At 35.5% G+C, this 25,191-nt stretch overlaps 1 protein-coding gene across 2 annotated transcripts; it reads right to left on the reverse strand.

Moving 5' to 3' along the window:
- Positions 1-1,960: 1,960 nt before the first annotated feature.
- On the reverse strand, positions 1,961-25,191 carry LOC113076103 (synaptoporin-like). 2 transcript variants are annotated; one of them, XM_026248775.1, is made up of 6 exons: positions 25,066-25,191; positions 24,879-24,944; positions 10,553-10,677; positions 6,297-6,495; positions 5,817-6,008; positions 1,961-4,069 (listed from the first exon to the last, which is right to left on the reverse strand). In XM_026248775.1, exons 1-6 carry the CDS (start codon positions 25,081-25,083, stop codon positions 3,809-3,811), a joined length of 861 nt encoding a protein of 286 aa, XP_026104560.1. In that variant the 5' UTR covers positions 25,084-25,191; the 3' UTR covers positions 1,961-3,808. The 2 variants fall into 2 exon arrangements, with proteins under 2 accessions (XP_026104560.1, XP_026104561.1); XM_026248776.1 differs by lacking the exons at positions 24,879-24,944; positions 25,066-25,191 and adding an exon at positions 13,234-13,440.

Below are 25,191 nucleotides of genomic sequence, written 5' to 3' on the forward strand. Positions count from 1 at the left end.
GTTCATGCACTCCCCCCACCCACAATTCCGTCAGGCCCGAGACTAGAACCCACAACCCTTCGATTGGGAGTCCAACCCTCTAACCATTAGGCCACGACTTCCCCTGTCTGAGTGAGTTTGATGTTTTCAGACGTGCAGTGAGGGAACAGTGTGGACATTGGGGCTGTTTTTATGCTGTGCAGATGTACTCTACATATCTGACAGCAGATATGAAGTGACAAATAGGCCAAGAGTGAAGTAAAGGAAGAGCTGCATAGCTGTCTTCATTCACAGAGCTCACACTCAAGACTGAGGGATAGTGTGAAGTCAATTTCTGCCCTCATCTGCAATATCACGGTTAAGAGGCTTATCTCTATTATATGGTTTATTCAAAACAGGTAAAGGCTACCGAATGCATGATATCTGATTTCCACTGACTAATTACAGCTGAGCTGTGTTTCTCTGAATGCACAAAGTGAGATGTTAAGAACAGTAGAGCATTACGCTTTCTGTTACATCCTATGAATAATCTAGTGGAGTCCCAGCAGTCAGCTGCAGTGCTTCTAATTGGGTTTCAGATTTAAAATGTCTACACAGCCAAATTCCCCTTGCCCTAAGGAAATGGAGATCAGCTCTCAGGAAGACTCGGAAGACACATGGGAGCCAGATGACTCAGACTCAGATTGAAAGATATAGGGAGCATTTTGTCTCTGCGAGTAAACAAAACATTCCCAGCATACTCTCATTGTCATGTGGGATGCCTCTGCTTGACGATGTTTGGCCAAGGGCTTCAGTCATAATGGGCCAATCAAAAAAGGTATGAAAACATCGATCACTTTTCCTCGTTTTACAATGCGTCAGTGTCATTCGGTCAAAGGGGATCATTATTTCCTCTTGAACATACAGGCAAACAAAAAGCCAGGTTTGCCACTAGAATGACACAATGTGAAAATCTGCATTTGCATCCTGAGATAAACTACATATTCTGATAGGAGTGTGTTAAAGCTGCACAACTTTTTTTCAGTCACAGTTAGTTTTTAAAGTAATTTAAATGCCCAGAGGTAACAAAACTAATCTATCTTGTACCTGTGTTTCACCAGACACTCTCTTTTTGCACTCTCTACTTTTCTAGCAGTAAATGCAACTCCAGGTCGTCCTATTCTTTCTTTCTAAAAGATAGAGCGTGTCTTCCTGAGAGCTACTATAACATGCCGTGACACATCTTTCCATCGTTATGGTAACGCCACTGAGGTGTACATGAAAAGAAACCAATGTGCTGGAACATGGGAACATTAGATCAGGACTAGGTCAGAATGACCCACTATTGGTGATCCTTTCACCCATAAGGCAGTCTGATGAACAATTGCTCTATTTTCCTGCACATTTCCCTATGTGAAGTAACTGAGCTTTGCCAGTTTTATCTCTGAATGTGTTGCATTTCTCAGCTTGAAATGTCGTGGCCTGCATCTCTGGCAAGTAAATTTCCCAATCGCTTTTTTACTGGTTGATAGCAGGGTCACTAACATATAAAAGCGTCCATACATATGTGTGTGTGTGTGTGTATATATATATAGATATGCCACACTACCTAATTTATTTTTATTTTTGCAGAAGACTGTAATAGTCACTAGTTGTCTAATTTATTAACCAATCAATATTCATCAGCATAGGTTTAGTTTTGAATGACAATTTCTGTATAGACACAAGATAGGAACTGTCATCACAAATTTTATATAAGCAAGGTCAATGAGAAATAAGATAAGATATTTGTATACTGCTCTGTCTTAGGAATTGCCTGCTCCTGATAAATTTAGATCTGATTACTGACTTTGTCTATTAATAAATGGCAGTCAGACAGTCATCAAATACCTATGAATATTATTGAAACAACTGATTCATTGTTGTGGACTGATGATTCATCAATACGATGACGGTTCTTAGAACAGAAAACACTGCAGTACGTTCAGTCTAGAGGAATGGAGAACATCTTTATTGGCTTTGCACAAAATACATTAAAGCATTCACATCCACTGATCAAAAATGCAACTATCAAGACAGAAACTCATTCACATTGAAATGCAACAGGAACCAGAACAATAACTTTAACATGTATTGGAAAGGTTTTTTTTTTTTTAGTCTTGCTTTATAGTCTTTGTGGTTAATAAAGCCTCATGCGTTAAAATGAACAGATAAAGAATAGGAAAATTCACAAGAAAGTAAGAAAATTAAGTACTGATTGTATGTCAATCACCTTGTGATCATAATAAAGGCCACAGAACAGACGATATGGCCCTGTTAGTGGGGAGAGAAATGATATACAAACTGAAACTGAAATTGAAAAAGGTTAATATGGCACAACTTCATGCAGTTCATCAATACAGTGCAAACATTAAAGAGTCATATACAGTAAATATGGAAACACAATAGTGCAAACACCAAACCAACAAGCGCTGGCATGACATTATTCTGGAGATAAGAAATCCAGAATCCCAACAAACAGTAATCTAACATTTATACTGACAAATTAATCTCTGCTATATACTGTAAATTACAAAAACCTGCATCACCTACACTAGATGATGACTTAAAGGAACAGTTCACCCAAAATTGAAAAATCTCAGAAAATTTACTCACCCTCTGGGAATCAAAGATGTAGATGAGATTGTTCCTTGATTGGAAAAGATGTAAAGATATATTTAGCATTCCATCACTTGCTCACCAATGGATCTCCTGCAGTGAATGGGTGCCATCAGAATGAGAGTCCAAACAGCCCATGAAAACATCACGATAATTTAACAGTTATTAACATCACTTTAGTCCATTAATGAACATCTTGGAGAGTGAAAAGCAGAATGTTTGTAACAAACAAACTTGTAATTGCCCCCTGTAGGGGTGTTACAAAGCAAACTAATCTACATCTTGGATGACCTGAGGATGAGTACATTTTTGGGTAAACTGTTTCTTTAAAAGTCAACATGAAATCAACATGAAATCTTTCTTAATGTATATTCATGCTCTTACAGTGAATGTTATTTAAAATAAATTTAAATAGCTTGACAAAAATGTTTCTTTGTAAACTTTCATGAAAATGTAAATTTGTTCTGCCTCTGAAATGACTTTCTTGTAGCGATGGATAGTGGTGGATGGTGTTAACCAGTGACTGAATAGCTATTGTTTTAGCAATTTCATATTTGTTATGGCTCCAGATATGTCACAATATGGAAGTAAAATAAGTTGCAGACATCAATTCATGTTGACTTTATGGCCGCCTACACACTTAAAAAAACTCTAATGGAGAATTTGACAAATAGGAATCATTTTAAAAATCGGTTCAGTTTCAAATGAAGCAGAAATACTGTTTAGATAGCAAATGGGCTGTCTCTAAAAACTTTTGGTCATAGTGACATAATATCACTTTTGTAAACTCTTCATTTTTCCTCGTCTTTGAGATGCATCATCTCAGTGGAAACCATGGATTTGCAGAGTTCCCTGCAAGAACTATTGCACTGAGTTTCACATTTGGATGCAATGACCTTTATTCAGTAAACAGTGATATTTCAGTAAAATTTATGGACGGGTAAAATCAAAAACCATACAATACATCTGAAGATCCCTGTCATTTATTTTATAATTTCTTTGATTAATTTTACTTTATTTGTATTGGTATTCTCAACAATCAAGCCTTTATTTAGTTATATAATCAGAAATAAAGGATGCATTTTAATTTATCTGTTAAACTAATCTTTTCCTTTTCTCTTGTGCTCAGTGTTGAACTTTGCCCTTAGAAATGGGTCCCCTGTGTTAGGGGATTACAGAGAGGCAGAGGGCATTACTGATTGGTGTAGGAGATAGGCCCACCATAATTCCCCACCTGGCTGTACTCTGATTGGGCAAAGTCCCCCGTTCCAGTAAAAGCACCTCCTGACTGATCAAAGCTTCCCTGGTTGTAGACCTGCTGGTTGAAGGCTGTGGTTTGTTTTTCTGAGGATGAGGAAGGGTACCTTGCTGCACCTCCCTTGTGCCATCCTGTCTCTTTAAACACAAACCAGATGTTTCCAGCCCAGAGCACGAAGTTCAAATAACCAAATACCTGTGGAAAAAAATGCCTTGATGAATACAAGAGGTAGTGTTATTCTAAAGTTCTTTGAATGAAACCAAAGAACTTCAGCAGTTCAACAAAATATTAAATATTTAAATGTAATTAAAATGTAAGAAATAATTCTTAAATGTTAAAAAAAAATGATTTTCAGTATTGCATATTATAACACATTTAAAAATATTTGTATGAATACATTTATTTAATATTTTTATTATTTTTATTGTTCATCCAAAAATGAAAACTTACCCACCCTCAAGCCATCCTAGGTGTTTATTATTTTCTTCTTTCAGATTAATACAATCAGAGTTATATAAAAAATGACATAACTTTATAATGTCAGTGAATGGGGGACAATATTTTGAAGCCCTAAAAAGTTCATCCATCCATCATAAAAAAGTGTTCAACACGGCTATGGGGGTTAACAAAGCTCTTCAGAAGTTAATACTACATTCTATGCCATCTGCTTGAATGCCCAATTCACTGGACATTGGAAGAGGCAGGACATTTCTTTATATAACGCCGATTATATTCGCCATAAAGAAGAAGGTCATGTACACCTTGGAGGATGACTTGAGGGTGAGTAAATCATGGGGTCATTTTCCTTTTTTAGATGAACTATCCCTTTAAGGGTTGTAAATGAAAGATTAAACACCCAAATACAAGTAACATACACTAAATTGCCAAAAGTATAGGGACACCCCCTTCTAATGAACAGGTTTGACTACTTTAGTAATTTCCAAGAGAACAAATCGTAGTGTTTATGCACATAATTATATTAAAGGGAACTGTGGACTTCTATAGAAATAGTTTGGACAGGACTTTTTTCTATTCTAACATGACAATGCATCTGTGTATAAGTCAAAGGTTTAAAAAAAATAAAATAAAATTTAGTCACTGTGGAAGAACTTGACTGGTCTCCAGAAAGCCAAGTCCTGATCCCAGCTGAACACCTCTGATGTGAATTTAAATGCAGACCTTGAGCCAAAAACTCATTACCAAACACCAATGACTTGCACATATGGGTACAGTCATTTTGGACACTTCCAAAACTGTTTAAACATAGATTAAATTAAAATGTTTAAATAGATGAATTATGTTTCCATCTTTATTGCCACAGTGTGAAAAAAAAACAAAAACAAGTATTTTGTCCATATAGTGTATTTACAAGTCATTGGTGTTTGGTGATGAGTTTTTGGCTCAAAGTCTGCATTTAAAGTCACACCTGAGGTGTTTAACTGGGATTAGGACTTTGCTTTCTACACACCAGTCATGTTCTTGCACACTGACTGAATCAATCACTTCTTTTTAATCCTTGCCTTATGCATAGAGTCAGTGTCATCTTAAAATAAAAAAAAGGCCCTGTCCAAACTGTTGCTATAAAATTAGAAGAATTCCTTGGAACAGTGGTTCCCAATCCTGGTCCTGGAGAACCACCAACACTGCACGCTTTTGGTGTCTTTCTTATCTGACACACACATTTGAGGTCTTGGAGTCTTCACTAATGGGCTGATGAGTTGGATCAGGTGTGTTTAAATAGGGAGACATCTAAAATGTGCAGTGTTAGGGGTTCTCCAGTGAACCACTGCCCTAGAACATCATTATAAGCTTTAATATAAAGATTTGTACTCATGGAAATTACTAAAGTAGACAAACCTGTTCATCAGAAAGGAGTGTCCCAATACTTTTGCCAAAACTGTATGTTGCTAGAGTGGTGTAAACTGAGTAACTCATGCCGTACCACAGATGTGTTCAGGCCAGACCATCTGGGTCCGTACACTGAGCTGCATTTGTTGGTCTGCACCTTACATGCAGACATGAGCAGAACCACCTCATCTGGATCAGTCGATGCCTTTACATCTGAAAGACCTTTTGCCCAAGCAGATGAACTTACTAGCCACATAAATGAGAACACCACCGTCACTATGAAGTCCTGGGGAGCATCAAGAAAGCATGTTACAGTACATGTATTTCATTTTAAACTCTGTAGCTAATTACAAGAAATTTTATCACTAAAATAATTACACACTAAAAGCTCTACACTTAATTACTATGATTTGCAAGCATGCATGAATTACATTATGCTAAGTATGACTACATTTTGCGTGTGCATTTTACAGTATAAACACCAGCTCATGTATTGTCTATTAATCTTCTCTAATAGCAAGGCTTCAACAGAGATTCAAGCATTTAGCTTGTCTAACATAACACCAGGGCTCACAATGAGAGGGCCACGGTTGTTTTCACGGTACTTGTTCTGGAAAAAGATGTAGACCACAGTAGCCAGCAGGGAGTACAGGAAGGAAAAGACAGCAATGGTGACAAAGAACTCGGCAGAGGAGGAAAAGTCTCCAATCAGGTAAAGTCGCTCTTGTCTCCTTCCCTCACACATTGGCACATCAAATTCCACCCGGTTCAACCTGTTTCATGTAAGGCACAGAAACATGGTACATTTTTAATGCCATTTGTGGTTAGACTAGGTATACTTCAGTGTCAGCATTTAATAACTAACACTGGATATTAAGATATAGTCTCTGTCATAAGGTCACTTTCATTCTTTTCTATATCTGCCTTGTCCTCCTTTGATAACTATAAAGTTGAAGCCCAGCTTTACTGAATACAGTGAGATCTTAGGGCTACTTCAAAGCATCACATTGCTGTGGGCATCTTGCATTTCTGCTTGACCTTTTAGGGAAAACAACAACAACAACAACAACTTGGACACATATTATTTGAGACTACAAAAGAGATGTAGTCTTGTCAGAAACATTTAAGTTAAGGTGGTGATTCATTACAGAACTCTACTGTCTTCTGTTCTTTAAACTGACAGCATATGACTTCAACTGTCTTACCACAATGGATAACAATGAAGACAGGATCTGGTGCGTGATTCTAGTGTATGTGTCAACCTCTTTATTGAGTGCAAAGAATTTCTCATCTTTGAAATTGCTAAACAACTACTTGAAATGGAAGATATGGCTGAACCTTCTAAATCTTCTATTAAAACATTAATTTATTCAAACATACAAATGCCACTGGAAATATGGAAAATGTATTAAATTGTCAACTGGTAATCTGATAATCAACCATTATCTACATGTATTTGGGTTATGAAAGCACTGAATGCACTTAGATTCACTGATTAAATAGATTAACGAATCAAATTTTATATCTCTACTATACTGTACACAAAATATCACAAAATGAAATAAAATTTAAAACATACTTTGTTTTAAATGTATGGAAGTTTAATTCATTTTAAATGAAATGTAATTTCAGTAAAATAAAATGAAAATATAAAAAAAACTGAAATGACTGGAAGAGGCGAAGGTCTGCTTATCTCTAATGATTGGAAATGTATTCCTTTACCTTCTCTGGGTATTAACAGCTCCTTTGAATTACATTCAGTCACTTTGACCCACCCTTTAAAAATCCATTTTGTAGTTGTTTATCGACCCCCAGGACCACAAGGTAACTTCTTGGATGAATTAGATGTGCAGCTCTCAACCTTTCCTAAGGATGGTACTCCCCTAACTATGCTTGGAGACTTCAACATTTACCTAGATAAACCCCGGGCTTTAGACTTCCACACTCTGCTTGCCTCTTTTGATCTTACAACAAAATGGCTACTCACGAATCAGGCAACCAACTGGACCATATTTACACATGACATTGACGTTGTACTGGTTACTCCACTGCACAGCATGGATCACTTCCTCCTCACTCTTAACCTCAACATGGTTCCTGACACAACACATTCCTCTCCACATGTCATCTTTCGACGTAACCTTTATGCTTACTGTCACCCTTCTGACCCTGTCTGCTATGGTTTTATCTTCCATTCCTCCCGCTAAACAGTTATCATGTCTTGATGCTAACATTGCTACTGATAGCTTCTGCTCCACTCTTACATCTTGTTAAGACACTGTCTGCCACTTGTCTTCCAGGCCACCCGTACCACCCTTCTTCCCCTTGGCTGTCTGATATTCTCCAAGAACGACACAGGGCTGCTGAAAGGGTATGGCGCAAATCAAAAAATCCTACTGACATTAATGTGTATCAGTCACTTCTCTCTTCCTTCTCTGCTAATGTATCCACTGTTAAAAAGACATACTATCATAACAAAATTAACAATTCGTCTAACTCTCGCATGCTCTTTGAAACTATAACCCCACTACTTAAGAAACCCAGCCTTAACCCATCTCTTTTAGAGAAATACAGACCGATTTCCCATCTTCCTTTCATTGCAAAAACACTTGAACGAGCTATGTTCAAACAAATCTCTGCCTTTCTTACACAGAACAACCTCCTCGACAGCAACCAGTTTGGATTCATAAGTGGACTTTCAGCTGAGACTGGCTTCCTCTCAGTTGTTGAAGCCCTAAGACTGTTAAGAGTGAATTCCAATCTCCAGTACTTATCTTGCTGGATCTTTCTACTTCTTTTGACATGGTTAACCACCAGTTCCTCCTGTCAACCCTATTGGCAAAGGGCATCTCAGGAAACACACTCCAGAGGTTTGAGTCTTACTTATCAGATAGGTCCTTCAAAGTATCTTGGAGAGGTAAGGTGTCTAAGTTAAAACATCTAACTACTGGGGTGCCTCAAGGCTCAGTTCCTGGACCACTTCTCTTGTGTGTCTACATGGCATCACTAGGTTCTGTCATTCAGAAACATGGCTTTTCATATCACTGCTATGCTGATGACACTCAACTCTACCTCTCATTCCATCCTGATGATCCAATGAAAGCTGCTCACCTCTCAGCTGGTCTAACAGACATGTCTTGCTGGATGAAGGACCATCACCTTCAACTCAACCTTGTTAAAACAGAACTGCTTGGGGTTTCATAAAATCTCATCACAATTTCACCATCCAGTTAGGCACATCGACCATAACTCCTTCAAAAACTGGCAGAAATCTTGGAGTTGTGATTGATGATCAGCTAACTTTCTCAGACCACATTGCTAAAACTGCCCAGTCCTGCAGATTAGCTTTATTCAACATCAAGAAGATCAGGCCCTTTCTTTCGGAACATGCTTCACAACTCCTTGTTCAAGCTCTTGTTCTGTCTGGGCTGGATTACTGCAATGCTCTCTTGGCAGGTCTTCCAGCCAGTTTTATAAAACCTTTACAATTAATCCAAAACGCGGCAGCAAGATTAATTTTTAATGAGCCAATAATAATGCATGTCACACCTCTTGTTTATAAATTTGCACTGGCTACAAATAGCTGCTTGCGTAAAAATCAAGGCATTAATGTTTGCCCACAAAACCACCACTGGTCTGCACCCCTTTACCTAAATTCATTACTTCAGACTTATGTGCCCTCTAAAAGCTTGCATTGCTTTATTGTGCCATCCCAAAGAGGCACAAAATCACTTTCACAGACTTTCAAATGAAATGTTCCCTACTGGTGAGACTTAATCTGAACAGCTGACTCCTTTGCCATCTCCAAGAATCGGCTAGAAATACATATCTTCCATCTTCATTTCACCCTCAAACTCTAGCACTTCATTTCTAATTATATTCTTAAATAAAATAAAACTTGCCCATTTTAGGCATGCAATCTATACATTTTCTAAGTGCTTGTCTTCTTTAAAAAAAGAAAAAACTAAAACTAGCTTCTCCGATCTTTTTGTATTCTATCTGTTTATTTATTATACAATTAACAAAAGCCTCTAACACTAACTTGCTCTATTCTTTTTCTATTCTATGTTTTCTTTTTATTTATTATATAATAAAAAAAGTCTTGCTATACTGTGATAAGCTAATCATTGCTCTTTTGTTGATATAAGTCACTTTGGATAAAAGCCTCTGCTTAATGACTAAATGTATATATATATATATATATATATATATATATATATATATACACACACACACACACACACACACACACACACACACACACACACATATATATATATATATATATATATATATATATATATATATATATATATATATGTATATATATATATATATATATGTATATATGTATATATATATGTATATATGTATATATGTATATATATATATATATATATATATATATGTGTGTGTGTGTGTGTGTGTGTGTGTGTGAGTGTGTGTGTGTGTGTGTGTATGTGTATGTCTATCATATAGACATATAGCAATAGTAGTATATAAAACCATAAATTTTGTTATAATGTATGAACAATCTATGTTGAATGAAAAAATATTATAGTGAACCTGAAAATCTGCCCAATTAGCACAATCAATTCATTAAAAAAATTAGTTCTGATGCTGTGAATCATGTTTCCATTAAAAACACTGAATCCAACTGTGCTCGCCAGGAGACAAATCTTGTAACTGACGGCACACAGAGAATATAAAGATGAAACCATTACCACATAATCAAATGCCCCTGTGTATTAGAGTATTGAATTAAAGCCAGGCAATTATCTCTCTATTGCTCTGCAGATAATATGCAGGGGTGCTTTAAATTAGCCTTACCTGAATGGGTAAGCAAAGTTGATGCCAATACTGAGGTTGCTGTCTGACTTGTTGATGCAGTCCACACTAACCCGCAGTTGCCCAGAGTAGCCTCCACATGTTGCAAATGCAAAAATGGCAAAAAGCTAATGGAATATAACAAGCACAACAGTTAATATAAGAATCATGACATTATTGTATCAGTTTATGGAAATCTAAGTTATAAGTTAAAATAATTGTTATTAATATTATTAATTTGCTCAAAATGCAGAGTTCTGTGGTTACATTGTTAAGCCAGTATAGGTTTTTACAAGTGAGTCGTTCGTCAGTTCATTCATTCATTCAACCGATTCTTTCCAAACTTGAAAAACACAAACTTACATCAATAATCTCTCACATGGCCATACGTGCTATAAACTAGTTTTAACGTAACAGAGATGTGACATCATTTCAGACAACAAACTCTTTTTCATGACATATTATTTTATTGTAAGTCTAATTACAGAAGAAGACAAAAGTTTTTGTAAGCATTGCCCCGACCTGAAATAACGTTACCAGCATTCATTATAAAAGTTCCATGTTAATGTTATATAAAAAGAAAAGTGCTTAAAAGACATTGTCTTACTATTAGAGTTGCTCTAATCACCATTATTTTATTTAAATACTGGATTAGCAGCAGTAATGTGAGGCTGATCAATTTCAGTTAAGTCTGAGCCTCTGTAAACAAGCAATTAATTCTCATCCGGAGTGTCAAGCACATTTGCAAAGGATGTGTGTGAAATTATGAGGCCTGAGCATCATTCATAATAGAAACGACACTCACCAAGAGGTGTTCTCTGTCTCTCAGTCTCTCTAAACATTTTTCTCTTTTACCTTTCCAGATACCTGCCTCTGTCCCATTCCTTCTCGAAGTTTTTCTCTTTATACATCCATTACCCCTTTTTATTTAGGCCATGGATCTATTGTGAAGGCTAGTCTTATTAAGCACATGCTCAAGCTGTCTGAGAGCTAAATTCACTAGCATAAAACACATTTCTGTGACACTGATATGAGAATAGGCTCTCTGTGGAGGTAATACATCTCAGTGAACCCATATACAAGTCATTCTGCAGATTTGCCTGAAAAAATCAATGATGAGCATATTTTCAAAATTCAAGAGAGACCATAATGTGAAAGAATGAAAGCGCAATGATCAATATAGTGCTCAAAGTTCATTATTTATTTGTTTGTTTTTTTATAATATTATTCAAAATCATTATTTAGCTGAACGACATTAATGATTTAATAAAGTGTCAGGCAATGTAACAATGATAATACAAAAAGACTCACACCACTTGTTGTTTCTATAATTCTGTCAGGCCACTCAAACAAACAGGACAACATGAAATCAACATTTAAATGACATATTACTGTTCAAAAACTTTAATTTTTTTGAAGCACACATTAAATTGACCAAAAGTGACAGTAAAGTCATTTATCATGTTACAGAAGGTTTCTATTTCAAATAAATGCTATTCTTTTAAGCTATCTAATTATAAAATAATTTTGGAAAAATGTGCGCATAGTTTGCACAAAACAATTATACCCAGAACCGTTTCTACATATAATGTTGAAATAAGACATGTTAATATTAAATGTTACTTAAGCATCAAATCAGCATATTAAAATGATTTCTGAAGGTTTTGCCATAACACATTACGTTTTGAAATCTATTAAAATAAAAAAAAATATTAAAAAGAGTAATTTAAATTGTCAAATTTTTACATTACATTATCACTGTTTTTAAAGTATTTTTGATCAAATAAACAAAGCCGGTCTTCAAAAACATGAATAATTATTAATGACCCCAAACTTTTGAATGATTGATTTGTATTTGAAAGGTAGTCTATAACATTTTAAAATATATACCATATTTAAATATGTTTTACAGATTTTCCACAAAATCGGATGAGAAAATATCGGAAACCAACATTTAAGAGAGTTTTTCAGACTTCAGAAGCTCTTTTAGGGCATATTATATATTCATACTGGACAATAAATCTTGCTTAACTTTTTAATATTCACTCCTTTATCAGTCTATTTTTAATAGTTTTACAATCTAGCTTATTACTTTAAAAGTCTATTCAGGATACAGGTTTCAAACATGATACCTTCAACGATTAATAACCAGAATGTCACCATGGTAACATAAAGACAGATATGCAATGAACCTCCTCAACCTAATCACAACAATCCATTCAACTACAGAAATTCTTGCTTTTTTTCTAGTAAACCAAAAAAAAAAAAAAAAAAAAACAATGGCATAGATACAGTGCGAATCCAAGGACCTCTTCTTCTACTCTGCAAGAAAAACTGGAAACTAAATCGCCTTTTTAACACCATATTTCATTGAGTGTGAACAATGACTCATTCATAAGCTAACAGAAATAGACATTTCACCCATTCTGAATTACGAATGATTCAGACAAATGATGAGAGCAAATGTTAGCACCTAAAAAGGTCTCCAATGAATGGGATGTTGGGAGAACTGGAGTCTTACTGTTGTTTTACAAGAAACTGCATGACAAATCTCACAAAAATTCCACATCTTACAAGAAAAACAACCATAGAAGATGGTTAATATGAAGTCAGTTTAACTCTATAACCGTTTTACATCTGATGGCTGCTACGAGATATACAGAGATTGTGAAGCCTGGACTTACCGGAGCAAATATGACCATACACATTTAAAAGCAAAAGAGAAATCCAGCTTCAGAACATATTAGATGTATCTTCTCCTCGTCTCTCTCTGCTCGTCTTGTAGTGTGGATGGTGAAGGGGGGAATGTGAGCTCAGGAGAGGGATGGTGCTTCTGCCGTGCTCTCTAAGTATAACCCTGCACTCCCTCTTTTGCTCTGAGGACGGGGGGCTGCTCTAGAGTCACAAACACACAGAGGGTCTCCCCAAACCACTTCACAATGAAGTCACATATGATACTGGACACTAAATGCTTCAGTTTTGCATTGAAATAAAAGAGATTGTCCATGCAGAGAGATTTGTAGCACAGTGGTCTGAGTGAATCACCAGTAATAATAAGCGACAGTCTCAGCTACATAGACTTTTAGTTTTTACTTCTGAGAAATGTCTTAAATAATGCTAATATGGTGAAAGTTATTTAATTGTTAAAATGTTATATTGCACTTTCAGTTTTTTGATTCATTTGTTGTCCACCCTATTATGCAGTTTTTCAACCACAGTTTGATAAAATCAAGAATATTTTTGTTTTTAAAAACTGTGTGTCCCTCAAAAATGTTGTACACATTTGGACTTAAACTATAAAGATTTTTTTCTTTAACAACTAATGAATTGATTATGTGTTTTAAAAATATATTTTCAAAAATATATATAACTAATATTATATAATATAGGAATAAAGGACCTTTTATTACTAATGTACACACACACACACACACACACACACACTATATATATATATATATATATATATATATATATTATACTGTTATGTATTTGTCCTTGACGGGATGAGCATTTTTCCCCTTTTGTGATGATACAGAAAGATACTTATTAAAGTATATGCCATTTTTCTAAAGTTTCAAAGCCCTAAAATGTGTTATAGTATAGAAACTTTAGTATAAGGAACAATTTTCACTGTTAACTATATTATTAACACATTGGCTGTGTATTAGTACTTATAAAGCACATATTCTATATATGACCATGTTCTATGTCCCTAATCCAACCCAACAACAACTACCTTATAACTATTAATAAGCACCAAATTAGGAGTTTAGGGCAAAAGTCAAGGTTAATGGTTTGTTAATTGGACCTTAAAATATAGTGTAACCAAAAAAAATAAATTAATAATAATAACAATAATAAATAAATAAATAAATAAAGTTGTGTTTCATCCTTTCAGGATTGAGGTTTTAAGTAGAACTCTTTAACTGGCCAGTGTCCTGCAGACTTTAGTTCCAACCCTTATAAAACAGAACAAGCTTATTATATCACAGTGTTTAGAATTATTTGTAAATTACAGACAGGTGTGTTTAATTAGGGTTGGAAATAATGTCTGCAGTACACTGTGCATCACTGCAATAGTGTTGTATGTTTTGAGAATGTTAGATGACATGACGATAACAGCTTTAGAGTTTATTGTCAATGTCATGTAGATGCCTATTTCAGATGTGTAGAAAATGCCACCCCTGCTAATAAACTACATGATTAATTACCACAGCTCTTAATATAAGACAGCACTGGCCTGTCATTATGGCAAAAACAATGATGCCTTCTCAAGGCTAACCACAAAATGCCTGCTCACATATCATGCCAAAAAAAACTTGGAAAAGCTACAATCATTAACAATGAAGCTTATGTCTAAGTAATGGAAATAAGAATTTGAGTCTCACGGTGTGTATTAGAACACCTCAACATACCAAAACTGCTGCTGAACTTCACACCAGCAAAAACTTTCCATAACTTTTGTCGCTTGACTCTCATCACTTGACACACCCACATTCCGTCGCCAATGGTCACTGTTGCTCGTGTCGCTGGAAGTCACCAGCTTTCCAGTGAAAATTAATGGGAGAATGTCGCTCTGTCGCTGGCGGTGTGAATGGGGCTTAAGGCCGTGCATACCCTATGCAATTTCATCAAAGTTTTTGTTAAATACTGATTCTGCAACTGCAACTTCAAATCAAAGCTCAGGATTTATGTTCTAACACTATACAGTCCAATCGACAAGCTGCATCTGGACTGCTCACACTATACGGCAAAATAACATTGGACTGCCTAATGTTATTAAATTGTGTTTATTAAAGTCTACACACAGTGAACATGATTTGACCAAGTACAACATGTTCCTGGATCAACATCCTTGTTTATCCAGGAACATCATTCCAATCAATTTGAGAGATCACTTTTCAGGAAATGTCAGTTTTAGGCTTACAACCAGGATTAGGGGCATCTACACCCTTTTTAATCAGCTATCATTTCCCTCTGATTTTAGGAATAAATTATGGGTAAGGTTATAGGTTTAAAGTAGGGATTGGGTAAAGTCTGTATTTTTGTCAGTAATGTTGATCCAGGATCAACAAAAGATGTTGATCCAGGAACATGTCTTACTTGGCAAAATCACGGTGACCGTCTACACGTTGTGAGGAAAACTCCCCATTAAATTTAGGCCAGTCATTTCATAGCTCCACTTCAAATACTCTTACGAGGGGCGACTAAAATATCTGACTTGCCAGAAAATCCTCGGACCATCCAACTGCTGGTCGGGAGAGGCTATTTTCCTCTCGTTACCCCCTGCACACTGCACATCAAAAGAAAGGTGAAATTCTTCCTGAATCAAAAAAGACAAATCAGCTTAAAGTCAGACAAAAATCGCACAGTGTATGCCCGGCCTAAGGATTCCCCAGTGTGGCCTTTTAGACTCCACTTGTCTAGTCCAAAAGCTGAGATCCTATTGTGATGGATTTATACACACACCACAAGGAGTCCAAACCTGTGCTGATGCAATCAAATGAAAGTGTGTCTGACAGCAGCAGAATCACACTCGACTTTAGCGGAATCTAATGGACAGGTGTGAGAAACTCCTGTAAAAAAAACAGGTGAGCAGTGTGTGGGAGCTCGACAGCCAGTTGAAAAGACGCTTTTCTCAGTGACCCATATGTGCATAGCACCTGTTGAGCTGGTAATGAGGAGAGGTGTTCCCTCTTTCTCTCTCCCCACCAGAATATCTTCACAGTTTCAGAGTAATGAGATGACTTCAAACTGTGTCAAACAGAAACTGTGTCATGCTTCTATCTTCAGTGGAGGCTGTGAGTGACCTGGGGTTTGGGGAATGCCTCGCTTCAATTTTAAGATGAAGACAGAAATAGATTTCAACAGAAATAGAAGAACTACTGGTAAGGTAAAAGTTGAAGGTACCAAATAGTATGTGCCTGTGGCTTACTCTTCAAATCCCTATAGAGAAACTCAGATTCTTTACTACAAAAAATGTAATGGTAGTGGCTAAAACCCAATAATAAGCCCTTGTGTCTATTCAAAAAAAGCAATCACACCATAGCTATAACAGTTCATTCTCTTCAGGTAATTTCTTCATTATGTAAAATGCTTTCATATTTGGCGGTCCTTTAAATATTAAAGGACTGCCAAATGCTCATTTATTATTTTCTTTGCCATTTCTATGGCAAAGAAAATAAGAAATAGTTGTCCAATAATTTATCTTTTAAAGTCATCTCTATAAAGTAATGCATTATGATAAACAGAGTATGTAAACGCTCTTCATGAAACACAAGTGAACCTAAAACCCTCATTGTTATAAGGAAGGAACCGATAAAACCACACTGAAGTCAATCTCTCTAATCTGAAATTTGATTTAGGGTGTCGCCATTTTTCTGTACTGATTGTGCCTTACAGTATATCGGGATAACCAATCTCAGATCAATGACAACAAATGCATTTCAATGAACTCAAAACGTGCATCTTAAAAACGCCCTACACCACCGTGTCACTGCGAAGAGCTCCTACAATCCCTTAATGATGTGTCAATCATTCAGCCTCACTGAAACCAGAACTACACCAGAATCAGGGCTGCTAAACAACTTCAGAGACTTCACTGACTCACACACACAGGGCAAAGATATCCACACACATTCCCAAAAAGCAACAGGACAGGTTGAATGCAGTAAATAAAGAAAATCATCCTAGTGGGAGATATGCTATGCTGAAATGGATTTAAAACCCTTGTTATTTTGTGAATTTAGCATATAATTAGAAGAAGTCAAATTTTTCATAATTTCAGGTGCCTCTAACTGTAAAAAAAAAAATATATATATATATATATATATTTATTTATATATATATATATATATATATATATATATATATATATATATATATATATATATATATTTATATATATATATATATATATATATATATATATATATATATATATATATATATATATATATATATATATATATATAAGATGAATACTCTTAGATGTCTGAAGTCATAGTGCTTGGCTGGTACTTCATTGTTTGAGCTTTGGATCTTACCACTTTCATATTTCACAGCTGAGTGTATCAGACAGACCAAAAGCCCTTTGAAACCGTGCTTGAAATTAATTTCTTCTGTGGTTAGTATTGAGTTACAGAGGGAAGTATTTATTTAAACCCAATGGTCTTAGCCTGAGAGACTCGAGGAATCCAATTTCTCATTTATGTGGATCGGTAGAACACGTCAGAAAGGTGGCCCTGTATCGACAGTGTACTGATGGTCATCAGAGAACTAGTAATTTCTTTTTAAATGTGGCTTCAGCACTGAGCTCAATGTAATAGAGGTCTAAAAAAAGGGACTACAGCTCTGTGTCTGAAGTGGAACAAGCAGACTTGCCATATGGATTTATTTTATGGTACTGTACTTTCTTGGTGTTTTGTTTTCAAAGCTTGAAAACCTCATTACATTGTACAGAATATATATATATATATATATATATATATATATATATATATATATATATATATATATTAATGTTTGTTAACCTAAATAAAATTCAGTCTAATGAAAGTTTTTTTTATTTCAGCCAGTTACTGAGGTATTTCTCATTTCGTTAAATTTAACTTGAAATTCTAACACAATTAAAACTAAATAAACTAAAATATATGGAAATAAACCGACTCTATACTGGACATATTAACTACATTTAATACATGTACTTTTTTTTTCTTTTTTCTCTTTTCTTACATTGTCATTATTTTCAAACCCTGTGACCATAACTTCAAATTAACCCTTCTGCCGCCCCCATCTGTTTTAGTTAGGAAATACTACCCTGTAAATGGAACTTCCATCAAAAATGGAATGAGAACATATACAAAATACAATAACATATTTAGATTTAGAAATATTTTATTCTTTTGAAAATTATTAATAAAAATAGTGTAAATACATTTAGGTGTCTCTGAGCTGTGGCATTTTAAAAGTTTGCAAGGTTTAAACAATTTCCATCCTAAGCAACAAAGTAATATTTTTTAAATGGGTAAAAGCATTAGCATAAGAAGACATGAACTCAAGCCTTGTAACATTTAACATTAATATTGCTAGGAAAACAATCAAATTATTTACCAATATTCACCCTTTTGGTCTTTTTGCCATTTAGACTGAATTGTATATTAATGTCTAAGTGGATGATTATGTAATAGTGGATGTGATATCTTACAATGAAAATGAAGCAATTAGCGCCATCTAGAGGCAGCACTGAGATGAGCCTCAAAACGCTATTAATATGCAGTTACGGTCACAGGCAGTGACAAATTTATAGGGGATTGTTTTCACTACATTTAATAATAATAAATTGAAAATAACTGTAAATAACTTACCAAATCATTTAGATATAAAACACCAAGTCAAAAAGCCTGGACTGATCGCATAACTGTACTATACCGATTGTACTGCAGATAATGTTGACTTCTGGGACCCAGTCAAGACCCAGAAGGGGCAGGTGAGTCATAATGATCATATTCTAATCTGTTCCTGCTTAAGCTACTGCCACTTACTTACTTATCTCATCTGCAGTAATTAAAGCAGAGAAACTCATCCTGTGATTCATTTTTGGTTTGTGTGTGTGTGTGTGTGTGTGGAGGTTAATAAGAGTCTTAATTAGGGTTAAGCTTAATCAACAGCATTTGTGATTTTGATTAACACAAGTAATAATGCCCCTCAAAATAAAAAGGAGGTTACAACGAGGAGCTTACAATTATACTAAATGGGACCTATTTTTAGAGGATTTGAAATGAGAAATGTGAAGCTTATAATTTTTTCCGAGCACTTACATTATTTTTCCTGTTAAAACTTGTCTATTATTTGAGCTGTAAGTGGTCACTTTAGGTTTTTAGACATTATATTGTCATGGCAATGAAGTTGTAAAATTCTCTATTACTGTCATGAAGGACTGATGGATCTAGGTATTTTCTAAATGAAAATGAGAAATGGATGGAAAACTATCTGGGGAGAAAACAGAAAAAGTTCTCACACTCATCTCTCACACTCATCTAATTTTACCTCTGCGAAACACAAAACAAGATATTTTGAAAAAAGTTAGTAATCAAACAGTAATGGTGACCATTGACACTGAATCACGAAAAACTATGAAAACTAAAAATATCAAATAAAAGCTAATTCAAAATGTTTTTTCCATTGTATTTTACCATTACATCATATTATTAATATTAAAATAACATTTTTTACAGACTGACCCTATTAACTTCCACTGTAAGTGCCTCACTGTAGCCTAGATTAAAAAAAATAAAAATAAAATTATAATGCCACATTGTGTCACAAGTGTCAGTATAAAACAATAGTAGCACTAGATGCACACTCTCACATGAATGAGCACACGCTTGCTCAAACAGACAAGCACACATACCCCAAACACTCTCGTTTCAAGCTCTGGACACCCACCCCCTCTCCTCTCATCCATCCCTCTGCTCTAAGTTTCTTTCTCTCACACGCACACTGGTGTGACTACCAGTGGGTGAGTGTTACGATGCCGTGGCTTGTTTATCAAGCTTTCCCAGCTGTGTTCTGCAGGGCAATGATGAAGAGCGCAGAGAGGGGGAGAGGGGGAGAAGATTACAACAGACCCCCTGCCTTCATAGACACACAGCTATTCTGAATGAGAGAGAGAAAGCACGAGAGAGGGGAGGGAAGTGATGGAAGGAAAAGAAAAATGGAGGGCAGGAGATATTTAACTTTACATGGTACTGCTGGTGTTTAAAGCACTGAACAACTCAGAATATCTAAATATAAGAATATATACATAATAATAACATTTATTATTATAATTATAATTATTATAATTATTTCTTCTTTTTTATTATGTATCAGCATTATTTTCTTATTTTGTATTAGTTTAATGTATGCGTATACATATATATATATATATATATATATATATATATATACATACATATATATACATACATACATATACATATATATACATACATATATATATATATATATATATATATATATATATATATATATATATATATATATATAGTTTACATTTTAGTAATTTTATGTGCTTTTGTCCCTTTTTTTAATATTCATATTTAGCATTAATTTATTTTAAGTTCTAGGTTTAGTAATTTTGTTTTAGAAAGTTATTATTATTATTATTATTATTATACTTTAATAATATTATATTAATATTCTGGCCTATGAGCTGCATTTTATGCAAAAAATAAATAAATAAAAATACCTTGTACAAAAAGTTGCTTAAAGGTGAAGATGTCAGTACTAAAAATGTACTCATTATAGTGCATACCCCTAACCCAATGTAGTTCTAGGGTTTGATTCGTTTTTACAATGTAGTTGTTTAGACAACCGCCTAACAACATAGTTACTATTATAATAACTATTACCATCTGATACAATCTGAACTTATAAAGGAGAAATGAAGGACTGGAAAAGTTAGCATAGCAACTGACAGAGAGCTGCTCTAAAGTGGACTCTAAAGAGCAACATCTTCTTTACGCTGCTTTTTAAAATGATTTTGTTGGTTTTGTCAGTGGATATAGATCAGAATGCACCTGTGTCACATTAAAGCATCCACTCATCACTTATCCATGGGTGAACACACACAACACATGCTCAGGAGCGACGCGTCTGTGTAGCACTCTGCTTTCAGCCTGTATTAAACACTTCAGCATCTTTCTCTCAGACAGCGTAACACTTCCTGAATGTATCTAGTAGGTGACTAAATGCTGCTGAATGCACATAAACACACACACACATAAACACACACATAAAAAGGCCGCCAACCTTTCCATCCCCCAACTACTGCATTCATGCCATGCTTCATTCCAATGATTCCCAGTATGTGGCAAGAGTAAAAATATCCCATGTTCTCTCACAGAACTATCAATCACTTCTTGGAAGATGTCAGACTGGCTAACAACAGTGGTTTAGCACTAACCAGATAACCTGATGAATGCATAAGTCCTAAAGTATCCTTTCCGATTATTTTCAGACCCCTACACACTTAAAAATAAAGGTTTCTTAATGGCATTGATGGCTTCATGAAGAGCCTTTAACATTCATGGATCATTTCCATTCTTTATAGTGGGATAAGATTCTTCAGATTATCGAAATACTCTTCGATTTAAGAAAAAAACTGAAAGGTTCTTTGAGGAACCCAAAATGGGTTCTCTATGAAAAGTGAGTATATTCACTGGAAGGAAATTTCCAGCTCCCTGTTGTTTCATGAGATAATCTGTGTTGAAATTAGAAGAACACTCATTGGATGCTCCCAGAGCTCATTACCCGTCTGTACAATGCACTCAGGCCTATAACAGGCAGTATGTATCTGGGCGCTCTTTGTATGCTCCACTGATCATAAGTAGGCATAAAATCTCATTTTATTTTTTGTAAAACACTGTCCTCCTTCTTTTCCTCATTTGCCATCTCCCTATGGAGTTTCCATGGCTACTTGGTCACGTGATACCACGAAGCCCCTCCCCCTGCCCTGAGGTGACTGTCACAGCGGTTAGTCAGACTCGGCCACCCGACCAGGATGCAATTCGACTGTATATTTGAGCTTGTGTGTTTTTAGTATGTTTATATGCATATAGATTGAGCTGGTATCTCTGGCTTTTGTCATTCATGCTCTTTGAATCATTGGGATATTCAAAGATTTTACCAGAAGATTTTTAAGTTTTACAGTTGTACTTCTACTATTTACTATATTTTATTGGATGTTAAGTCACAAGACTCGGTTTAGCTCTTCAGGTTCTGTCTTATCCATGTGATAAAAAGGTGGGTCATGGAACAGCCGCCTCATGCGACTGCAGACGCGAGATCGAAAAACGGAGAGACAGCCAAGCTTTCACAGATAAATTTCTGCACATCTGCACACAAGCAGCCAAAGCACATCTGCCCACAGCCAGTCAACCTTTCTAGTGAACTGACAAACCAACCTTTCTTCTGTGAATTTGTAAAACACCCTACCTCCTGTCAGTCAGCTTTACTTCAGTGAATCACACTGGCCTACTCAGTCTCAGGTGAAATTCTGCCACTCGGTCGAAGCACTTTTCAAATGAATTATCTGTACAAGCTCACTGAGATATTTTGCTCAAGCTTTCATATTCAGGTAAACAAATAATATTGTGCATTATTGAAGATTTGGCATATTTGTATTGTGTTTTTTCTTGGAAAATGGATATATAATATAATATTATATAACATAATATAATATAATACATAATTTTGCACATTTTAATATGTGTCACTGGTCTTACTGAGTCATTTCAGCTCAATAATTGGCTAATTATCACAAATAATAGCTTTTGAGAGAATGAGAGAGAGGGCAAATATCAAGAGGATGGCTGTGCAGGAATTGCTGTGTTAAAAAAAAATAAAAACCTGGCAGAGAGGAAACTATAGAGGCAGAGACAAAACCAAAGACCGGCAGAAAGGGAGAGAGAGAGAGAGAGATACACAGACAGAAACACAGAGAGAAAAGCCACTGTGTGACCAAAAGTGATTAAGACTGCATGTTTCCCTGCTGATAAGCTTCTCTCTCTCTCTCTCTCTCTCTCTCTCTCTCTCTCTTTTCTGAGGACACTTCAAATGGAGAGCAGGGAGATTAATTTCCTCAGGAGAAGATGCATCGCATCATCCAATCCCCCAGCATTCAATTGCAATAATTATCCAAAATGGCATTGCCACTTATGTCTGCCTCAAATTTGCATAGCTCAGAGCCGTTTATGGTTGGTGTTGTAAATGTTTTCATTTTCACCTCTCCATACATTTGATGATGAAAAAGAGGTCTATGAGATAAATTGACATTTTGCAGTTGTGTTGCTGAGAACATTGGGGACAGCATTGGAGAGGCTTAGTAATTCTATTCTATTCTATTCTATTCTAAGTTCTAAGGTTTTTAAGTCCAGGACAGACTTTTTTTTTTTTTTTCTTTAGCACAGTAAATTAACTTAGCTGCAATCACTCAGCATGTCTTGCCATGCGTTAACGATACCATCCCATTTAAAAAAAGACTATTTCTTGAATGTTTTTTTGTTCCTGGGAATCCTGCTGTTGTTCAAAGTGTCTGATAATAGGGTACTAAAGCCACATAGCAGCACTGACAGTGCAGAAAGCCTTACAGATGGACACAAATACACAGAAGCTGGACATGTCCTCAGAGATCAGATACTTGAGTCTCATCAAGAAGATTATGTCAGAGCACCAGAGTGTGACACCATGGCGAGTCGAACACACACTTTCCTGACCCACACTCATCAGATGGCCGTGGGAAAACACATTTGAGCTGTTTTCACAATAGAGGCTTTAATTAGGTGCAGGACGGTCATTTTTGGATAACACGGTTATGGGGTTACATTTCAAAATAAAAGCTTAAAAAATCCTATACTGACATTTAGTCACTCACCAATGAAGATTTATTTTAAACTGAACAGGATAAAATGGTCATAATACATCATGTTCAAAATTATTTAACTTATGTTTACTGGCTACATAAGGTATAAAACAAGAGACACGTTGTATTAACTAAAATGTCCCTGTACACTACATTAACACTGCACCAAAATATGACGAACAATACATACACAAGAAATACATATCAAAGCAGATGCATCAACACATCTGATTATGTAAAATAATAATGAATAAATACATTAAATCATCAGTTCTCTTACACATGGACAGACCTCGTGCAGAAAGCAAAAAAGGTCATCTGCACCTTGACTTAAATGCTAAATCCTGTCTTTCACTGATTATCTATTTACAGTTTACATTCAATTCAGACATGAAGTCTGGATGTCATCTTAAAACTTACTCCATTTACATTTACCAAATGCTTCTTTATAGCAGTAGAATGTGAGTAACAGCAAAACCCATGAAATGAATTGACTGCTGGTGCATTATATAAACCCGAGCACCTCGGTTCATGTATACAGGATTGATCATGACATCAATAGAATGTCACTTACACTAGTGAGGACTATTTTACGTTTACTTTACGCTTATATTATGTTTTAAATAAATGATACGGTTATGAAAACTTCAAAAGGGTCAATTCGGATTCTGCTTATAATAAAAACGCACAAATGGAATAAGATTCATATTGTAAATAAGGCTACTTATTCAAAACCGACTGCAGCACATGATTGAAATAATAAAAGTAAAAATCACTCGCTCCCTCACACATGCCTGGACCAAGTTTATTGAGCCAATTGAGGAAAGTGAAGAAAAGAGGAGAGAGAGAGAGAGCGCGCGCGAGAGAGAGAGAAAAAACGCGTGTTTTACGCACACTTACCCATTCCAGAACGCGGATAAATCCCAAAGGTAATTTAAGCACTTGGAATGTCCCAAGTGACATAATCTGTTTAAAAACAAATGAACACGATCAATAGCGTCATTTAATGTAGTTTGATTAGGCACAGTTCAGTAGGCTACATTTAAAACGTCTCGTCATTGTCAAATCCACAAACGCTATTTTCTACCTGATTAGCGGTTTCCATTTTCTTGTTTGAGAGAAATGCGCCTGTAAGTAGGATAGGTCAAAACCAAAACAACGCTAAATGAGTAATGTGTCAGAGTCGCGAGCGCAGAGAGAGGAATCGGCTGTT

Source organism: Carassius auratus, unplaced genomic scaffold (genome assembly GCF_003368295.1).
Source record: "Carassius auratus strain Wakin unplaced genomic scaffold, ASM336829v1 scaf_tig00018791, whole genome shotgun sequence".
In the NCBI taxonomy this organism is placed as follows: domain Eukaryota; kingdom Metazoa; phylum Chordata; class Actinopteri; order Cypriniformes; family Cyprinidae; genus Carassius; species Carassius auratus.

Excerpts from the sequence above, each read along its gene's own strand:
- LOC113076103 (XM_026248775.1), bottom strand. Across the intron at positions 6,496-10,552 it reads AACTTTGCTTACCCATTCAG|GTTGAACCGGGTGGAATTTG; the intron begins GTAAGGCTAATT and ends TACATGAAACAG. Across the intron at positions 6,009-6,296 it reads ACAACCGTGGCCCTCTCATT|GACTTCATAGTGACGGTGGT; the intron begins GTGAGCCCTGGT and ends GATGCTCCCCAG.